At 54.0% G+C, this 21,440-nt stretch overlaps 3 protein-coding genes across 3 annotated transcripts; 2 read left to right on the top strand and 1 right to left on the bottom strand.

Annotated features, from left to right (window-relative positions):
* Window positions 1-6,959: 6,959 nt before the first annotated feature.
* Window positions 6,960-13,418, top strand: VOLCADRAFT_94662 (uncharacterized protein; the record flags this gene model as incomplete). Its single annotated transcript, XM_002953909.1, has 9 exons — window positions 6,960-7,011; window positions 8,497-8,590; window positions 8,735-8,822; window positions 9,102-10,766; window positions 10,829-10,932; window positions 10,979-11,088; window positions 11,179-11,737; window positions 11,916-12,682; window positions 12,943-13,418. 9 exons carry the CDS (start codon window positions 6,960-6,962, stop codon window positions 13,416-13,418), a joined length of 3,915 nt encoding a protein of 1,304 aa, XP_002953955.1.
* A 285-nt stretch (window positions 13,419-13,703) lies between these two features.
* VOLCADRAFT_94661 (uncharacterized protein) lies at window positions 13,704-15,529 on the bottom strand (the record flags this gene model as incomplete). The annotated part of the gene is made up of 3 exons (XM_002953829.1): window positions 13,704-13,729; window positions 14,062-14,156; window positions 15,348-15,529. 3 exons carry the CDS (start codon window positions 15,527-15,529, stop codon window positions 13,704-13,706), a joined length of 303 nt encoding a protein of 100 aa, XP_002953875.1.
* A 2,578-nt stretch (window positions 15,530-18,107) lies between these two features.
* Window positions 18,108-21,139, top strand: VOLCADRAFT_94660 (uncharacterized protein; the record flags this gene model as incomplete). Its single annotated transcript, XM_002953908.1, has 6 exons — window positions 18,108-18,116; window positions 19,483-19,710; window positions 20,002-20,157; window positions 20,225-20,258; window positions 20,691-20,782; window positions 20,913-21,139. Coding segments are annotated over 6 exons (746 nt in total), but the record flags the coding sequence as incomplete, so codon positions are not given.
* Between the last annotated feature and the right edge of the window lie 301 nt (window positions 21,140-21,440).

The following is a 21,440-nucleotide window of genomic DNA, read 5'->3' as shown; positions in this document are numbered from 1 at the left end:
CCTACACATACACATACACATACACATACACATACACATACACATACACATACACATACACATACACATACACATACACATACACATACACATACACATACACATACACATACACATACACATACACATACACATACACATACACATACACATACACATACACATACACATACACATACACATACACATACACATACACATACACATACACATACACATACACATACACATACACATACACATACACATACACATACACATACACATACACATACACATACACATACACATACACATACACATACACATACACATACACATACACATACACATACACATACACATACACATACACATACACATACACATACACATACACATACACATACACATACACATACACATACACATACACATACACATACACATACACATACACATACACATACACATACACATACACATACACATACATGTGTATGTATGTATGTGTGTATGTGTGTATGTGTATGTGTGTGTAAGTGTATGTATGTGTGTGTGGTTGTTACAGTGGGGTCCCGCAAATGTCACACCGCGAAGACTGCCTAGTGACGCCAGTTGGAAACTGGCCACTTTGCGCGTTAACAGACACGTGTGGTGCCTACGCAGCTGTTTATCTTAAAGTTCAAACATTGCCAAGCCTAGTTCTCCGTTATCACGCTGATTTCTTCTTTATATACCTGGCGTAAGGATTGAATATTAGAAATCGTGTCAGCGGGGCTGTGTTGTCACTTGTCAGCCACTCGGACTGGATGGGAGAGTGTGATGTGGTAAGACTGCTGTCAGACGCTCAAGTAGGAAGCTTTTAGGCAACCACAGTGCGCGCGCAAAAGAACTTGCTTTATCTGCCAATATCTGCAAATTTGCAACCGAAATAATTTCGCCAAACTTGCTGCACGCGCGCTTAGACAAATTGAAAGCTCCTCACAAGTGTGGGGCCCCGTCCGAAAGCGCCGCACCATGGACAGTCAAATGTCATTTATCAATTGTCGGCGCCGAGTGGTTTTTTTTTCTCCCAGACCTTCGATAGAAAAGTAGCCACAGCTATGTGGGACCTTCAGCCATGATAATACACATCTCGCGTGCTTGACAGCCAATGCCCCCCTCGTGTGTAACCGAAGGTCCCCATCCGCAAAAGACATGCAGCATAAAGCTTGTCACAAAGCTTGCAAGTACACGCGGCACCCACGTGGCCATATCAGGCCTGTTAACCTCCACATTCCCAACAACCCAGCCTGAAGCACGTGAGCACCTGGTGCATCGGTCCTGGCAACACAGCCCCGGTGAAAAAGAGATCCACGTCAACTGTGCTCCGTTGCTAGTTGGATGGTGCTCCATCCATCGAGATATGGGCACGCCGTATCCCCGGTGCAAATAGCCGCGTTATAGAGAAGATATACAATTTTTTCGTCTTATATATTATGCCCTTATAAGGATTATGATTCGGAACTTGGGGTGTGATTGCAAGCCCAATTCGTTCCGGCGATTCGAGTTGTAAAACAAGCGATTGCGGCACAAAGTTGTTGCACAGTTGCGATTTGCCCATAATAGCCCAAAGATGGCTAGCATTATTCAAAAATATCATTCTAAAAACTATACCATTTTTGATCGATGTCATCGCCAGCCTTGTACTGCATGGCGGGGTAATAGCCACAGAATGGTTGCCAATTGTAAAATTTATTAAATTTCAGCGGTGTTTCACAGGTACTAGGTTACAGACAGTTTTCTTTCGTTTCACTGCGCACTGGAAAATGTTTTTTTGGCAATGACAATCTTTGAATCCCGCCGAATAGCGTCGCCCTCGTTCCCAATTCAATTCTCGGCCCAGGTGACTCCAAATTAATCTCATTTCGGTGGAATCTACCTACTTACACATCATGTAAACAGATCCTTAAGGATCGGGAGTTAAACCGGTTTGTCGCTGAACGTAACCAGAGATAACGTGCACCTGTTTAGTTGTTGCATGCAGTCTTATTGTACCGTCTGATGTTTAATTCAGTTCACTTAGGTTCCCGAATGCCAGCAGGCTACCGCACAGCAATATGGGCACAAAGGACTTCAAATCAGTCCCATTATTGCGCGCGGCGGCCCAATTTACGTCCACTTCCTAACATACATGCCAGAATTAGATAAATGCAATGGCACATTGCGTTTGTTGGGCCGCGCGCTTTGGGTTCCCGCTAAATTCTTCCCCGCCGAATCTCGGCGAAAAATCGGGATAGACTTTGCAGCATGGACCCCCGGCGGACTGCGTGCATTATAAAGTGAATAAAATTAACAATGCTCCTTGTCACACGATAATAATGGGAAGACAAAGCATTTTTGTAAAAAAAATTGCAGCAGCTATCCCTGCGCGTACTCCTGCTGGATACCATGTTCTAACGCGTGAATTTGGGTCTGTGAGGCACCAGGCCGATTCATCCTAAGTGGCTGGCTGGCTGGCGGCCGAAGTCAGCAGTACATGGACGCTTATTACTTGCCACTTATATACCCAATTGCATGCCCTACTTCCAGAAGGGTTCACTACAAAGCTATACCAATGCTTCCAACCTATTGCGGCGTGCCAATAATGCGCAGCAAGCTCCAGGTTTAGCTGTTCGTTGTTCGCATGGCGGGAAGGAGCCCTGGGAAGCATTATTAGGAAGCCTACGCACTCAAGCGTTTGTCATGGCTTTGGTAATACATCATTATTCGATTCCATTTTAGTTGCTTCTAAGTTTTTGAGGTTCACGGATACTTATGTAATGTTGATTGCGCTGTTTTAGTATTTGCACTGTGGGTTCGGGGCCAGCATCAATCATCACAATCATTTGCAGGATCCGGCAGCAATCTCTAGCTGGATTTGAGATGCTTGACCAGCCCTTACGGTTGGATGGACGCATCGAAATTTAACACTGTTGTTTGGGCGCGGAAACGTACAGACCACTTCTAAGCGGGACTGTGGACGCACTGCATTTGTGCTTATTTGGATTCCCATTAAAAAAACACTCTGACGTGTACAAAGTTTTGTAGACTTAGGCTACAACAATGCGGATTCCGCTCCTCTTTTCGGAACCTGGTTACGTCCGGTTACGCACCGGTAGGATACAAGGCGGCAAAACTTAATAGAAGTCCTAATCGTCCGGGGGCCTAATCAACATGGGTTGAATTTTTGTTTGTTTAATTTAATTTCGCCTGTAGGGTTATGAAAATTGAACAAAAAATCAAACACAATAAGTTGAGCGATACTTTAAGCACAGCAGCCCGACAGCCGCATTGGTGGGCGAATGGATGAAGTTGTTTTCCAACAGTCACAGCGAACACAGCTTCTCTGAAGCGCCAAGTCCAGGAGGATCGGCTACTGCCCATCGATTTATTAGGATACGGCAAGGTATGGTGTGCAAGGGATCATTTACATGCACGCTAGGTTCAAACAGCGATCAACAGCTGAAGATTTATTGATCATCCCTAACATACCCTGGTGTCTGCATGTCTAGCATTACTTCCTTGCCCAGCTGTTCACAAGCGCTCGAGAACAGTAAGGCAAACTGGGATCTCTACAACGCATCAATTTGGCCCCTTGAAGTATGCGGTCTGAGGTGTGGATAAAATACGTAAAGCATGATGTTGTGCATGTTTGCCAAATTGCATGGATAAGAAGCACGACAGGGACGGTTTGCAACTTGGGAACAGCAAAAATAAGGAATTCGGGAGGGGCCCACCCCTTTGTCGAGGGGTAAGGCAATCCATGTGGATGCAGCAAGACAAGCAATAAGGAAGCGAGACCAAAAGGTTGCAAGGAGAGGCGCAACCTTCCGTCAAGCTTTACTTTTTGTGAAGGGATGGGATGCTTGCACTGTCCTGCGGCGATGAGCGGCGGCGTTGCTGGCTGCACTTCGCTGGCCTGCTGTAGATGCGAGATCACGCCACGTGCCACGTATATACATGCGTTGCAATAAAGATGCTTGTTGAACTGATAAATCCGTTCCGAAAAAAAAACACGAGCGCGACGCAAGGCCCCCCAGGGCTTTACACGAAGGACCACACTTCCCAACTGTTCAGCTTATTTATAGCGCAGAAACTCGTGTGCGTGCCTGCGTGCGTGCGTCTGTCTGCCTGTCTGCTCGTGTTCATGAAAGCAAGATACATGTTGTTGTTGTGCTATTGATGATGATGCTACGGAGTGGGAGGCTTCTGGGCTATTTGCACACACTTGGATTGTCGTATATCTAGGACTGAACTCCGTACAGCACCATCCACCATTACCACACTGTACTTATCCACGCACGCCACAACATGTGGCGGCGGGTTCTACTGCCGTGTGTGGCAGTGTGAGGCAACACGTGGCTGGTCAGATAACACGGACGACCAAGCAGAGGGGATGGGAGAGGAAAACAGATAACTATGGAGGGTGGGTTAACACATACGCGCATGTCATGATCAGGGCGTACATCGGTAGCAGCGCAGTGCTCGTTGCTTGTTACGTAGTAGTTGCTTCCTGCATGAAAGTTAGCGGCTGCATGAGAGTAGTTACAGAGAGTAGTTGCGAAACCCTGCTAACAGCAGTTTCGTATTATGGTGTATTGGGTGCAAGAGCTTGGTGCCAAGGCACAGATTACTACATACATAGTAGTATTCATAGTTGTATTCATATACATATATTACAAAGCGCAATGTTTCGCCCCTCAGGGACCCCAGCAATCTTTGGATTATTGCGTTCAAATCTTGCCCACTGTAATTCGGAAAAAGACGGACAGTGGCTACGGCGGGTTACTTCCAATGACGAAGTTATGCATGCGGTGACCAGCCAAAGCACGCACGATCGCTCATAGGGAATCCGCTCGCCAAACGAATGCGCCGCGTATCGGACTGTACACCGCCGGGGGAGCCTATGAACACACACGTATTTGAAAGGATAACAGCGGATGTAGAGCCCTTGGTGCCGTTGACGTCACCACAGCGCCCGAGGCCGCCACTGCCATCGCCATAGCACCACCGCCGCCACTGCTGGATAACCCCCATTGTGGACAGCATCGACATACTAGCGCCACTACCGCACCACCTCTGCCGTGGGCAGCTCCGTCGTCCGACGCTAACCCACGCGCGCGGATGGCGGCAACCCGTCATCACATACAAGGCCGATGTTAAGCGCTGGGCGTCCGGGGTGTTGCATTTGCGCAATATATCAAGCATGCAATATGGTGTATATGTATAATACATGTACATACAACATGTCACTCATCACAAAGAAGGCTGGCAGCGCGTGTAGCGACATTTCCGGCAAGTTCTCCGAACAATAACAATAACATATAATAATAAATTCTCTATGCTGGGCCGAAGGTTGTGTGCTATGCTATAACCGCAGTGACGGTTAAGTTTTAGCTATGTCGAGGGGTTTAGCCACCCAGCTGGTGAAGCAAGTAACAATGGCGAAACAAAAAGTAGAGACAACATGCTTAGGAATCGAACTCAGATCTCATATCTTGGGTCTCGGGGAAAAGGCAAAGATGACAGGCAGGGGGCCGAATCTAAGTAGAAATAAAGTAGAAAGGCAAGTAAGTGCAATCGAACCCTACGCACATCATCTCATATAGCTGAAGAAAAATAGTCAGTTCGAACTTTGCTAATCGAGGTACCAGCGAAGTATTGTACGTTACACCTTTTATATTAGGTGCCTGCGGCGGTTTGCGTAGTAGCAGATTCGCGAGAGCTATAAGGGCTATTACCAGCAGCCGTTACGTAGCGGCAGTTCTGTGTCAATATCAGTTGCGCAATGGCAGGCAGCAGAATTAACAAAGAGTAAACAGCGCATAAAAATAGTGGGCAGAGCTTGAGGATTGCTGGCATTAGGCGCACGCGCGCGCGCTTGGTCGAAATATAGACAATGCACGTCAGGAAAGCCCCAGTGGCAATCACCCAAGCCACCAGTACTCGAATGCCGCCCGCTAAGCGCCTGGTTCGGATCACTAGTCGCTCCGGATAGATAGAGGGGAGCTGGTTGCGAAGGAAAAATGGATTGCGCCAAGAGCCTTCCATGCTCGTTTGGCACATCTTCCTGAACTTTCACCTCTGCAAGTGGGGGCTATGGGTTGCCCTACCTAACCGAATTCAACTCGCGCATTGACTCTCCGACAAACCTCCAATCTACGAAGCAGCCACATTCTCGACCTTGGCATCTAGTATGCACCTTTCACTACCTTAATTTGGAGTCAAATCGCATGTTGCGCGGCGTTAAATAGTGGTGCAGGGTTTATCTTCGTTGAGTGCATCGTGTACGGCACCTCGCGCCGTCTCATGTGCGCCGTATGCATCGAAAGGTCAGTAGCTAGTATCTGCGGCTGCCCAACCTGCGTAGGACCACCTCATGTGTGGCGGCAAAGCGAATTTCGTTTTTCAAGAGGTGCTTAGTGAATTATCGATAAGTGCGGCAAATGTGTTGGACGGTTAATTTTTATCCACATCCGATGTGAAGCTACACTGCATCTGCGGTCAACTGACTCACAACCATATGCCATATAAGCGAAAAGTAAATCCAGGAAAATCATTTACGCAACTCATCTTACGGACTATGCCGAAGGAGCTTTCTACGCAAGCCCTTACTTGAGGCTTGCATATCAACCCACGCTCGTCGCCATGAAAATCAGGCTTAGCTATCAACAGTTCTGGTTCTCAACCATTAATCTTGCTGCGTTTTTTTCTCTTGCCACGGCAGCGCTACCTCCGCCCTTGCGTTTGAGCTGTGACAAATGTCCAGATTCTGTCAATCCGGTTTGTGCTGACGGCATAACGTTCCGACATCGTTGTGTCGCCGAATGCCAGGGCTTTTTGGGCAGTCGCAGGGGCGCTTGCGAAGGTGAACTGGCCACGATGGGCTTCGCTTGCTTTCCCAATGCTAGCCCTCGGATAAAGTTAAAACATGTTTGCAATTTAAACAATGTATGATGCCCCCACTCTCAGGCGATGAACTGCTGCGACAGGCACCGTGGACCGTCGGTACGACAACGGCCGACCCGACAGCACAACAGCAAGCGCAAAACAGTGGCGGCTTGCAAATGCGATTGAGTAGTTTAAGCACCAGCAGCAGCAGTAGTAGTAGCAGTAGTAGTAGTGATAGTAGTATCAATGGTAGTAATGATGGTGGTAGTAGTAGTAGTAGTAGTAGTAGCAGTAGCGATGGTGGAAGCAGCGGCGGTAATCAGCGCAGCAGCAGCAACACAGCTGTCAAAACTTCACGCTTTAATTCTGAAGGGTTCGTTTTCTTGGGTGCTCTGGATCTGAGCCGCCGGTCGGTTGAGCACATGAGCCATGAGCAACTTAAGGGCAGGTAGGTGGGGGGAGGTGCGGAGGGAGGAAGTGCACGAGGTCGCTTACAAGGCCCATGGAAAGATGGATTGCTTGCACGAGTGCGTCCCAAAGCATCCACACGATCAGCACGATCAGCACGAGCAGTTGCGACACTGAAGTTCCGTGCGTGCCATCCATAGGGCAAAAACTGGAAGCCCTTTGTTTTTTTGTGCGGCGGCGTACATCGGTTGTGGCGCATGGTGCATTCAATGCTGCTCACCGTCAGATGACATGATAGCCTGATTGGCATGGCAACACATGAACCCCACGGCAAAATCCTACGGCAGACCACGCACCCCACGGCACTGGGGTCCCTTTCGAAGTCCGACACCATTCCCCGACGCCCCCAGTTTTCCTTTTGCATTAGTGCCCAGTGGCAGTGAAGACAGTCCTGGATATTGATCACCACAGAGGCCCACAGCGAGGCTCCGAAACTGCAAAAACTCACCACCTGGAATGCCTGCGGTGTTAACCCGAAACCACCGAAGCTGAAATCCCCACCCACATGCAGTTGGAGGGGAGTTGCCCCCTAGGAACCTAATGGGGCCCCCGAGGTGGGGCTCGGGACCTAGAGGCCACATCCCGGAGGAGGGGCACACCTCGTCGGGATATATCTACACCACTGCAGTTGGGAATTGAGTACGACCATGCGCCCAAACAGACCACATTGGCACGCCCACTGTAACAACCACACACACATACATTGGCAGTTGCTGTACAGCGTTTCTGTACGGGTGCTGCTGTGTCCGCAACCGGGTTGCAACGTTCACTGCCAGTTTATTCGCAATACAAAAAGCTGTCATTCCTCCTTGTCTTCGCCATTTGATCCTCGGACAGATAGACTGCACGCCTTGTCGCGGGTTGTGAAAATGGAAACCAACTTCCACACACGTGCACACGCGCGCTAGTAAATACACGCAGAAACGGAAGTGCTTTTAGGCCTAAGGCGCGTGCACGTGCGGAAAATTGTAGGACTATGTGCAAGGGCCAAAACCCGTATGTATATGTGCATGCATGTATGTGGCAGACTTCTCAAACCGGTACCCATATAGCTGGGTGGATGGTGCAATCACATGACCCTTTCTTTATCCCCGTGTGTCACATGTGCATCCTCCCTTTCTTGTTGCCACACAGGATGGGCGCAGCTCCTCAGAGCCAGGGAAACGCTGCAGGAGGAGCTGCGGATGCCAGCAGAAAGAGCGATACCAGTGGTGATGCCGGGCTACAGGTACGAAACGTAAGCTCATGCGAGTAAAATGCATTCATGCATGCGAAAAATCGTGTGGGGTGGGTGCTGGTGCTTGCGTGCATGTTCGTGTGTCTGAGCGCGAGATGTCCATTTTAGTGCCCGGGGCCCTTTTGCTGCCCTAAGGTTGAAAAGCATCCTCATACCGTCGGGTCAGGGAAGGTGGGAAACAGGTGGGGAAAGGGGAGTACACGGGAAGAGGGCCCGGGCGCAGGTGCGTTCATTTAATGCCCAGTGGCACAGTCAAAGACGACCAGACACGGAGGCTGGCAAGGTCATCTGTGTCCGTAGCAGCAGCTGCACATAAGCTGGGGATCTTGGAAAAAAAACTCGCGCGTGGGGGGGGGCATGGTGGTGTTGCCCCAGCCTTTCCGGTTTGCACTAATTGCGCCATGTGCATGAACGCATGCTTGCCGGCATCTTCCCCTCGTCAACGGTGCAATGGTGTGCACATGTAATTGCCTCCGCGTCTGCTCCATGTAACATCTGTCAGGTCCGCGCCATTCGTTACTCCGTCAGCGATGGCGCGCTGTACATGGAAGCCCAGCCGCGGCCCGCATACGACCAGGAGGCAGCAGCTGTAGGCGCCCGCCGCAGCCTGCTACAAAGCAGAGCTTCAGCTGCTTTTAGCGGCAAAAGCCACCTTGCCGATGGCGAAGGCGACGATCGCGGTATCGCTAGCACCACACACGCTACTAAAGCAGGATGGCGCCTACAAGCTAGCACTAACGGCAGTTTTAATTTTCCTAACGAGGACGCGGCGGAAGCAGCAATCACAGCTGCTACTGCTGCTACCACTGCCTCGTCCCACCGTCTTGGCAGCCGTACCAACCGCCGCATGGGCCGAGCAGGGCAGCGGCAGCGGCGACGAGGCCTGCTTGTAGACGACCCATGGCGTGCCTGGTCTAGCAGCTCCGTGTACCCCTTCAGTGCGCTCGCCTACATCCGCTTTCCCGTCGAAGGTGACACGTTCTTCCGCTGCAGCGGCACCTTCATCACTCCTTGGGATGTGCTGACCGCCGCCCACTGCGTGTGGAATTTCGAAAGCTCAACCGGCTTCACCAACTGGTCGATCTACCCTGGCCTGGACTCAAGGCCGTTCAACCTGCGTCCCCTCGCCCCCGACTTCGTCACATTCTACCGCACGGAGAGCAGCAGCGGCGCCGGCGGCAGCAGCAGGGTGTACAACATTAGCGCCCAGCGCAACAGCCTCAATTATTTCGATATTGCAGTGATTCGCGTGAAGAGTCCGCACACGTCCTGGCTGGGTATCAAGTACGACTGCACGCGGGCGTCGTACCCTAAAACTTTAGCCTGCGGCTACCCGGCGGATACTAATATATTTGCGCCGCTGTGCGTGCAGTGCTTCCTATCCACGTCACAGTGTCGACCGACGTGGATGATGTACAATTACTGCCGTTCAACACCGGGCAGTTCAGGCATGAGTGTGATGGACCTGTCCGACCTGAGGGTGCTTGGTGTGCTGAGCGGCGGCGAAGACGGGGATACCGATTACTCCTACTGGACCCCGATAGATGCCTTCCACTTTAGCAACATCGTCCGCTGGATGTGGCCGCAGCCGGACGGATCGGCATCCTTGAGGGGCCTCGCATCGCCATCGGTTGCCCGCATCCCCCCACCGCCTCCGGCAATGCTGCTGAGCAGGAAATCCGCCAGCGCCACCGTCGTTGGTCCTGAAGCAGCAGAATCACTTGCATCCAAAGCTGCATTCGCTGCAGCTGGGCGTGCAGGCGAAGGCGAGGACACGTTGGCCCCACCCTGGGCGATCCCACCGAATGGGGACACGATAGCCCCACAGGGTGACGCGTCATGGCCACCAACATATGCCGGTCGTGATGCTGCAGCACTGGCCAGCAGTAAAACTGAGGGAGGCGTGTCGGGGGGTCTGCGTGGCTCAGAGCCTGGCACAAGGGAGAGCAAGACATCAGTTATCGAGGTTGATGAGGCTGCCGCGCCGTGGCTGCCAGGGGATGGTAGCACCGATGGCGATACCTATGCACCGGAGTATGATTCGTATATACCTGAGTCGTATTTAGCGGACGGGACCGTACCCATTCCGGGTCTGGGCAACGGTGGCGGCAGTACTGATTCTAGTGATGGTGGTGCTGATTCGGGGACAGGCACAAGCACGGATGAGGTAAACACAAGGAGCAGCAGCGACATCGCGACCTCCACCTCAACGTCCTCGGCCTCTTCCAGGCCCAGCCCTCTGAGCGCTCAGCAGCAGCGTGCTCCTACCCTGGCAATGTCATTGACGACGGCGGCGGCGACGGCTACAGCGACAGCGATGGCGATGTCAATATGTAAGCGTGTTTCCCGGGGATGAAAGCGTTAGTTGGTCGTTAGCAGGCCGCATTCCGTGATCCATAGCACGTGTCAGAAGGTTCATGCAGTTACAGAGCTGGGCCCTATAACCCTGATGACATGCGGGGCGAAGGAACAGGACAAGAGACTCGCAGGTGCGCAGTAGCTGCGTGATCTACCTCTACTGCTGTTCCAACATGTAGTCATCAACACTATTATTTCCCCCCTCCTTTCCCTTCCCTCAGGCACGAATGGCCAGCTGCGGCTCATGGACGGGCCCAACGCATGGTCGGGGCGGCTGGAGATCTGCCGCAATAACGTCTGGGGCACCATCTGCGATATGGGCTGGGGCTGGGACGACGCGCGTGTGGCGTGCAGGCAGCTGGGCTTCCCCGCCGGGGGCGAGGCCATCCAAGGCGGCTGGTTCCCTAGCGCCGCTATCACAATCCCGGTTCACATCGGCAACGTCACCTGCCTGGGCAGCGAAGGCAGTCTTACGGACTGCCGGCTTCCCACGCCGCCAAAGGACTGCTACTCTACTCCCGGCGGAGTGGTGGACCACAGGTCCGACGCCGGCTTGATCTGCCTCCAGAACGACCCCTCCGCAGCCGCGGCCGCGGCGCCGCCGCTGTCGGGATTTACCAACGGCAGCAATAGCTGGCAGCCAGCTGACAACCCCTGCAGCCAGGAGGGCGGCCTGAGGCTGGTACAGAACGATAACACTATAAGGACAGGCAGCAGCACTGTTCCGGCTCCATTGGTCAGCGGTCGTGTGGAGGTGTGCTCGTCGGGACAATGGGGCAGGTGGGTGGCCGGGGAGGCAGCAATAGTAGAAGGAATGTTGCCACCAGAACCTGTACGTGGCCGAGCGTTCCACAGCTGAATGCCGACTAGGGCTCGCCCAATCCTTCACGCTGTTTACTCGTATTTTATTTCATTCATTGATCTGAGAGAGCTCTGGACCTGTGTGGCCGTTTGGCAGTATTTGCGATGACGACTGGGGCAACGCGGACGCGATGGTGGCTTGCAAGCAGCTCGGCTACCCAAGCGCCGTTGCCCTCTCCGGGGGAGGTAACCTCCCGCCGCAACTCGCCGCCTTGGGCGTCGTGAAGCACTCCCCTGGCCCCCTGAACATGAGCATCTGGGTTTCTAACGTGGATTGTACGGGAGCGGAGGATTCACTTTTGGCGTGCAGGCGCCGTACGATCGCCTCAGGGTTTCGGGTGCCCTGCACCCACCAGGAGGACGCAGGCGTGGTCTGCTTTAACACGCCGGCGCCAGTAGCACCGCCCCAGCCACCGCCGCCTGAGTGCTCCGAGGACGGCGCGCTGCGGCTGGTGCCCATTGCGGGCCGGCAGGGCGCAGGCCGTCTGGAGGTGTGCTATAGCGGGCGATACGGGCTGGTATGTGACAATGGCTTCGGGATGCCGGAGGCGCGCGTGGCGTGTCGTCAGCTTGGCTACCTGTACGGGCGACCCATGGGCCCGTCGAACAGCGCGGTGGCCGGCGACCCGGGGCCCGGCGCGTTCTTCTGGATGGATAATGTGCGATGCTCCATTTTTAAGGTGGAGCTAGGATTCTGGAGGCTGATCCAATGTCGTTTTTCGGGGTGGGGCGGCAGCACTTGCAATCCCCGCACCCAGGCGGTTGGTCTGCTTTGTTCCAACGACCCTGCCAGCATTGCGGCGTTGCCGCCGCAGCAGCCGCCGCTACCTCCGCCGTCGCCTCCACCACCTTCCAGCCACGCTTGTAAGTGTTTTTGTTGTAGTCTAGTCCAGTCCCTGCTACTACGTACTTTATGCAGTTCAGCAGTGTTTTTGTGTGTGTACATGTGTGTGTACGTGTGTGTACGTGTGTGTACATGTGTGTGTACGTATGTGTGTCTTTGTACCTTCCACCGATTGCCGCTTGGCGCACGGCATCCTCCGGTACTCGGGTTGTCAGTACCTGTATTTATGTATGTGCATCAGTCCTCCTTTTCCGACCACATGCACCGTTCGCAAAATCAGTCTATGTTCGCCCGTTGCTCGCACGCTCGCTTCACTATTTAGTCGCCCCGTTAATCGCCCCATCGATTAATCGCCCGCACGCGCTAGGTACTGTAGAGGGCGCCGTTCGCGTTGTGGCGGCGTTCGACAACGTACAGACGTCCCTGCCCGCCGTGGGTCGCGTGGACATCTGCCGCAACAACGTCTGGGGCGCCATCTGTACCGAAAGCGGTAACTATTGGGACTCCTGGGACAGCCGGTCTGCAGCAGTTGTATGTCGGCAGCTAAATGGCGGAATCACCGCCTCGGTCGCCCAGGCGCTTGGTGGCTACAACCTAGGCGCCTCGGCCCTGCCACCGGGCATGCGCTACTGGAGATCTTCCGTAAAATGTACCTCCGGAAATGAGCCCAATCTGGTTGCCTGTTTGGGCTCGAGCTTTGTGGCGACTGAGACCTGCGGATCTGGGACATTGGCGGGCGTGCGGTGTCTTCCTTAGCAGCAGCCAGCTTGGCAGGCAGACATATAAACAGACCAGACAGGCAACAGGGGCACGCGGTCGAGCTGAGAGGTCGATTCCTGCACGCACCGGCCTGCGCCCGGTTGCCAGGCTGAGGTGCTTGCGTCTGCTTAATGATTGATGAGCTAAGAGGGTAGAGAGGGGGGGACCCGCGCGGCGGTGTCCTATATTGGTGCCAAGGTGAGAACCTTGGGCCGACTTGTCGCAGTGTATGCATGTTGAGTGTGTATGAATGTATGTATGCATGTATGCATGTGCGTGGATTTAGGCACACATGTTAGTCGATGCAGCTGCAGCAGTGTTGGACGCGAAGAGGTGGCCGGAGGGGTTGCAGCGTGCATGCTGCCTTTTTGGCAGCCAAATAAAGCCATGCAAGTACGGCGCCACGCAAGTACGGCGCCACGCAAGTTTGGCGCCACGCAAGTACGGTCATTGGATGAATGCGATCCAGTGGTCCCAGGGTGGCTAGTAAGGGAAGCAGCAGCAGGGAAAGCGGAGGGATGAAAGCCAAGGTAACCAAGGGCTGCAAGGCCTGCATCATTTCATGAAGTGCATGCGCAGTAATATACACATACAAACATATATACACATGCACGTGCATTTAAATGGAGCACGGACTTACGGGCTACGTACACGGCGTATTTTTTTACGTATGTATGTATGTACGCATGTGTGTGTTTCACCTTCTGGAGTTGCGTTGCTCTCCAAAGGTGCAACCTAGGGGGCCCACACAAGCCATGGGGGGGCCAGTCTAGGGCCAGCGTAGGGCCGTCAAAAATGGTTAACAACGCATAAGAAAAACTATTATCCTATCACTCAACATGTATGTACGTTTGTATAAGTACGCATGTGCGCATATGCCGCTATGCTGCTTACGGGCCCGACGTGCTTGGTGATTTCGTCGCACGTGTTTTTGTAGTACTGGTGCACCTACCCACACACTCCTGTAGACTGGTTAGTTGCTTTGTGCTTCGCGCAGATGCGCGATGTTGCTGCATATGGCGATATGTTGTATGCTATGTATGCTATGTATGCTATGTATGCTATGGCGATGGCGATGGCGATGGCGACACCCCGGCCTACAAGCTCGCCGGTTGCGTTTTAGCCGTATGTTGATTACTCATAGCAGACTCATTCATGCAAGCGGGCAGGCGGCCAGGCAGGCACGCAGGCATGGCACTGAAGAATGAGGTACATATAGCAGGTATGTGCGTGTGCCCGTGCATCCTGTAGAGCATGGTTCCCTCTCCGGCCATCCAGACCTTACCACCTCAATCGATCTGGGCACAAGATCAAACGTGCCCTATGATAGGGCAAGCTTGCGGCTAGGTTTTCCTTTTCTCGTTGTATAGCGACCTGCTGTGCGCATCGATGGACGATCGCATAGGTGCACCAGCGGGGTGCCGGCAGTCAGGCACCATGCACGAAACTGATTGCTTGGGCGCCATGATGAGGGGCAACGTTGCATGCAGGTGACATGAATGGTGGTCTGTTTTTCGCTAAGAGCAACAGCACACATACATTTGCGTACTCTAATGATGCGTTAGCTGGGATAAGTGTCACCGCGGGTGGTCTGGTTTTTGCACGTGAGAAGATAGGTTTCGCAATTGGCCATCATGGCATGAGGATCAGTGTCTTGCTTGTTGAAGCCAATCAGCGCCAGGTTATTAGTTAAGCGTGTCATTAGCACACCTACCTAGCTCCCTATCTGTCTATCCATCTATTCGCACGTTTAGCCGCGTGTGCGTAGTAGTTACGTGCGTGTACACTGTTCTGCCTGATTTTTTTAAAGCAGGTGGTAGGCAGATGGATATACATGGGGGCCATTTTTGAAACAACTCGTGCAAAATGTTGTGCGTGACTGACGGCGCGCCGTGACAGTAGTATAGTAGTAGTGATGATGCTCACGGTTGCTCGAAAGTGTTCGTTGACTTCGTTGCTTGCTCGGGAAAAGCCCGATAATGCATGGTATGGCAACGACTACTCCTTGTGTGCGCGGCTTGGGTTATCGCAGGCAAGTAGGCAGGCAGGCAAGTAGGCAGGCAGGCAGATAAGTAGGCCGTAGATTCGCACGGCTTGGTAAACGCCATTGATATAGAGGATAGGTCCTCAAAGCTAGCAATCCTTGCAAGGTCTCTTTCATTAATTGCTGCAAGCTTAGATGGAGCAGTAGTGAAATTTGGCTAGTGTAGTAGCTGGCCGCTGAAAAGGCCTCTCGAGATGCTGGTGGTCGCGCTACGCGCGTATTTATAGAGCCGTACTGTGTACCAGCTACTGCAGCTAGCGGGTGGGCTGGGTCTCTTGCATCTTGGCAAGGCAGGGTTTCACCGGCACAAGACCATCCTGGTCGGGTTTTAGTCTTGATTTCCTTGCTAGAGGCGGCGGCTGAACCCAGTCAAAGTGTGCGTGTACTACTTAATAACCGCGGCCATGCTTAATAGCCCGCTGCAACACTGCGATGTGACATTGGTGAGATGTAGCGGTTGCACTGTATTACGGTTTTAGGTTGGAGTGAAACATTGCTGACGAGGACGCGTACGGCAAGCTAAATGTTATCTGCATAATTGTGCGCCAGCTAGAGTGAACGGTGTACGGCAGCTGGTGTGTGTGCATGAGCCGCTGTGATATGCGGTACGTGTTGCCTAACAACTACTTGGCTCACTCATTAACTACTGGGCTGTGGCTTGCGGGATCCTGTGGAGTCCTACTTCCTGCTCATGTTTTACGTGCGTTTGTATGCAGCTATCTGTGTGAACGGGTGTATGTGCGTGCGTGTGTGTGCATGTGTGGATGTGTGTGTTTTTATTATCTGAAGCGTATGTGTGTGTGTGCGTATGAGGGGACATGTGTACATGTTTGCACTGTTGTATGTCTGTGTGTATTCAGTGTGCACATGCAGGTGTACGTGTGTATGTATGTTCTGTGGCTTGGCGGGCGGGCGTGCTGCCATAAATGTTGAATAATGGCCGAACGTCTATATTATTATTGTCTGCAACAATGCATGTAGAGTCGCTACTTGGAGTCATGGACGGGGCACAAGAAATGTCTGCATAACTTTACTACCATGATGGCGCGAGCCCCGAGCCTGTTGCCGTCATCCCCCCAACTCAACCCGGCACCACGGGCCCTTCCGCGCACGGGACCCTCTTACCCGTAGGTAGGAGGTTCCCACCGGGAAACGCCCCACCAGTTTCGGGGAACCGGTGGGAACCCAAACCCACCTCCTACCCTCTTACCCACAACCTCTACCGGTTTCCTGAAGAAATATTTTCGTATCTATTTATAATGGCGGTCGTATCCTTCCCAATTTGTACACGCGTGATACAGCACAGAACGCAGAGGGGTGTTGGACATAATCTGTTGGACATAATGGCAAGGTGGTTGACGAGGACATTTCAAACTACCGGTCGGTTATTTAGAAGCCGCGGCTGTATGTACAAGGCGGCGGGCAACCGGTGCTGCGCTGCTTCCTATCCTACTGTCGTTGTTGCTGCTGCTGCTGCTATTACCACCGGTACTGCCACCGCCATATTCTACCGCTATTGTTGCTGCTCCTGCTACCGCGGCGACTGCTGCTACTACTGCTGCTAGTACTGTGCTATTGCTACTGCTGCTGCTGTGGTGGACCTGGAGCAAGCAAGCGCCCTTCAGAGCAATCATAGTGTTTTTGGGGCGCAATTGTGTTGCGCGATGCCTTTTAGCCTAGCTAGCGTTCGGCATGTGTGCACGCATGATTTAGCTTGGGTTGCTTTGGCGCCGCCATCCAGCACCCCAAGGAGGACGTTGCGGCGGCGGCTGCCGTTCGGGGAGCTATCCATAAGGAGGGGTTGCCGCAGGCGCATGAACACGGTGGCCTACTTATTTGGCACACCTCTAGGGAGTGTTCCTAACGTTCCTTGAAAGATGCTTTGGGGGGGTTGAGGCCGCCATTGCGGCTGAAATATTGCCGTACTGATTGACCAACGTAACTAGTACCATCTGTCGTACCGGCTGTCTGTCTTCTGAACACGGCAACCAGCGGTTACCTGTACGGGTTTGGTCTTTCCTTCATAAGCTTCGGTATTCGTGCTTTAGTCATCAATGCGGCCCAACATCATACCAATATACGGGCCCCTGCTTAGTAGTTGTTATCGTCCAGAACTCTTATGTCCTGCACAGCTCATCTCTTATCTGAGTTTAAATGATGATGCCTACTTGCACTTGATGCTGGGACATACATATAAACACACCTATGCCCACATATACGCACACAGATGCGTGTGCAATATGCATAAAATAGGGACATAAGTCCATATCTAGTACACCGCGGCATGATCTTTACAGACGCAGGCTTATGAATGCATGTATGACTTAGATGTATGTAAGTATGTATGTATGTATGACTTAGATTACACTGTGGGCTGCGAGAGCCGGGGGCCGAAGCCGAAACACAGCGCAAGGGTCGGGAGCACAAAGCACAAGTCGGTTAGTCTTGTGTGCTCCCGACCCCGACTCAGACTGCCAACACTCTACGCAGCCACTCCGCAGCCCCCCCATCCAGGGGTGGCGCTGCATTAAATACACCACGAAGGGCTCTCAGGTCCCGCTAGAGCGAGTCCACAAGTCTCAGCTAGGGCAAAGTCAAAGGCTCTCTGAAACAACCCCACAAAACACCACCAACGGAAAAGAATGACCCCGGTGAGGATCGAACCCACAACCTTCAGATGGTCTCCCGTTTTGGAATCCGACGCGCCACCATTACGCCGCGGAGCCGCTTTCAAGCGTAGATTCCATGCGATGTATGTATGTATGTACCATTACAAATCAATGTATGTATGCGTAGATTACACCGTGGGCCACAAAAGCCGGGGGCTGAAGCCGAAACACAGCACAAGGGTCAGGAGCACACAGCGCAAGCCGGCTTAGTCTTGTGTGCTCCCGACCCCGACTCAGGCTTCCAAAACAGGATGCAGCAACTCAGCAGCGCCTCCATCCGGGGATGGCGCTGCAATGAAAACACAACGGGCTCTCAAGTCCCGCCTGAACACCTCCACAAGACTCAGCTAGGGCAAAGGCTCTCTAAAAACCCAACCCTCCAACTCAAAAGACTGGACCCTAGGGGATAACGGTTGGGGTGTCCTGAGAGCGGCCAGCTCGCTGCCCTCTGCCAGGTCCCAAACCCGCACTAGGTCCCTTCTACAGTCTGTGATTTCCTGCACATGGGGACCCCTCGGTACTGGGTCTCCAGGCCTGGTCCGTGGCCCAGGCACGTCAGGTCGGCCCCTCCAGCATTGGGGAGCGGGTTCCCCCCCAGTGCAGTTGCCCAGCACACCAAGCACCCGGGGGTCAGTGGGCCGGTCCCGACGTCGTCATTGTGGTGTCCGGGGCGCCCGCGATCCAGATGAAATGTCCTTCGGCAGGTCGCTGGCCCCGACCCAAGGGGCAAGTTGGGTGGCGATCGTCAGAGTTGTTGACCTAGATACGATCCATCGTATCTAGGTCAACAACTCTGACCTAGATACGATGGAGTGAAGCGATCGGAGTCTCTAAGTCTGGTTCTGTGCGACTGTCCTACCACCGTACTTGAGTGGCGAGTATAACACGCCTCCGTTCCTTCGTTACAGGCATTCTGCCTTTCACTCAGTAGAGCTTCAGCTCGCAGCTGACGTTTCCTGCCAAGCTCCCTCCAAGGACTCGCGACTATCATCGCCCCCCTTTCCCTTCTTCGATGGTAAATGGCAGACACCTCCACGCCAGGCCCAGCCAGCGGCGGGCTGGTGGCAGATGCCCGCTGAAGGGCGGCTAGACAGCCGGCGGGCCGGGTTGGGGAGGGTTTCGTTGAGGTTGAGTCCCTTTCGCCTAGTAGTAGGGCATTGGGAGCGCAGGAGGGGCGTCGCTTGTTGCAGGGGGCCTCAGTCCGGGATCTTCCGGGGTTCAGGAGGTAGGGGTTGCGTCGCGTGAGTCTGATCAGGTGGTCGTTGGGAGTTCTTTGGGTTCGCGTTGTGTGTCGGTCTGTCGCACGCGTGTTGCCCCGCGGGGCCCGTTGTCGGGCCGCACGGTGGAGGTGCGGCGGCTGGTGGGCCGCAGTTGTGCGGCCATAGCTGGCTGGGGCTGTGTTCTGCTGCAGTGTAAGGGCCCTTGGCAGCTGGTCTCCCCGCTTCCCGTCTCAATCATTTCAAGCACGGTCAGCAAGCATGCCAGATTTGGCAGAGCCACGAGAATGCGGTTAAGGGAGACAGGAGCACAGCCCTCCACGAACCCCTGCTTGCGGCGCATGAGCCTTCCCCCGGAGGTGCGAAATCCACCCTCATCCACCTCCCCACCCCACCCCCAAGCCACCCACATGCGCCAAAACCATGAGTCTGTGACATCACATGACCGCTAAGGACTCACTCACTCACTAGGGGCAGTTTCCGACCTCTTGGACGCCTTCTGGCAGTTCATCCCTTCTTGTTTCCTTGCAGCATATGAATCCCCCACAAGCCGCCATGGCTGCCCTTGGCGCACCTGCCACTCCCCCGCTCCCCACCTACTACTGTCCTCCCCCGCTCTCCTCCCCATTCCCCGCCCCGCACCACCATAGGCCGCCGCCCCTCTCCCAACCACCGTAGCAGCACTGCACCTCACGACCCAGAACTTCGCTGCCGCCGCTGCCACTGCAGCCGCCGGGCCCTTGACCGCCGTCATTCATGAAAGCGCGACCCTCCTGCCCCGCCACCACCGTAACCACACCCTCCCAGTCAGAGCGCGAACCCCTGCAAACGGAGACGCCACGTGCGGCAGCGGTCCCAAGCTCCCAACCACAGCTGCCTCCGAAACCACCGGCAGCCCCAGCCGCAGGTGCGGTCCGCATCAGCAGGCCCCGAAGTGCCGCCGCGTCTTCACGTGACACGAAACCCGCGTTTACCCGGAGGGGCCGCCGTAGCGCCACCAAAAAGCCAGGAAGGCCCTTAAAAAGGCAGGGACGGTTAGCGGTTGTGGGAGTTAGCGAGCTGGCCAAGTTATGGTGGTCAAAGTGTTTAGAAAGGTCATATAAAAAGTCTACTAGGTATCAAAAGAAGGTACGGCACGTTATCTCTCATGTACCCCGTACAGCATGTACCTGCGCCAGCGCGTCGTTGTGGGGTGCCGTACACGTAAGGCCCAGTCGCCCCAACATCGGCATCGCCTCCAGGCTCCGCGCCAGGTGCAACAGAAACACCGGACTGGTGGCAGGATGAGCACCGCTTAGACCCCCCGGAATGTGCAGCTCCGAAACCTGTGCTCCAATAGGGCAGAAGAAAAACCAGCATGGAAGGAATGTACTGCAAAGCAAATGCTTCGAATCGTCCGTCCCGGAAGATCCTAGCAAGTATACCAGCACGGTGCGTGTGTGTGCGCGTGTGTGTTTTGGTGCCTTGAACGTGTCGGCAGTTGGCCCCGGCGTCCCCCCCCACATCCCTTATGATTTCCCCCTTCCAAAACCCCCCCACACAACCCCCCACATACACACAGATGCTTACACCCCGCGCAAATGCATACCTGGCGCAAGCTTCCAAGCGCAACCGCCATGTCCTTCGGTGGCAGATGTGCCAAGAGCGGCAGCAGCCCGGTCCAGGCCAGGCTGCGCAACCCCGGAACTTGACCCAGCGCTCTGCACGCCACCATCACCACCTCCCGCACACTATGACAGCCAGACGAGGAAGAATACGATGCCGGCGCCGTCGGTCGCAGCGCGGCTGGTGCGGCAGCGCTACCACACTCGCCATGCCCTTCCTGCGGCTCCTCGGAGGGATGGAAGAATGTGGCGGTCGCGGCGCCTGGAAGAGATTCCAGGGAGAGGTGTACGGCAGCGTACGGCAGACGTGCCATGTCGGCGCAGAGCGCCTGCAGAGAGGCGGCGCCTTGGGTTGTCAACACATCCGCCCGAGAACCCCTGTCGGGAGGCAGGCGACGTGCTCGGTCGGTGGTTGAGGATTGTGCTTGATGCTCTTCAGACGAGTGATAAAAGCTTCTGAAGCAGGGGGATCCTCAGAGTCGACC

Source organism: Volvox carteri (assembly GCF_000143455.1).
Source record: "Volvox carteri f. nagariensis unplaced genomic scaffold VOLCAscaffold_39, whole genome shotgun sequence".
In the NCBI taxonomy this organism is placed as follows: domain Eukaryota; kingdom Viridiplantae; phylum Chlorophyta; class Chlorophyceae; order Chlamydomonadales; family Volvocaceae; genus Volvox; species Volvox carteri.
The sequence above is the reverse complement of the archived record's forward strand: the minus strand, read 5'-3'. Positions and strand labels throughout refer to the sequence as shown.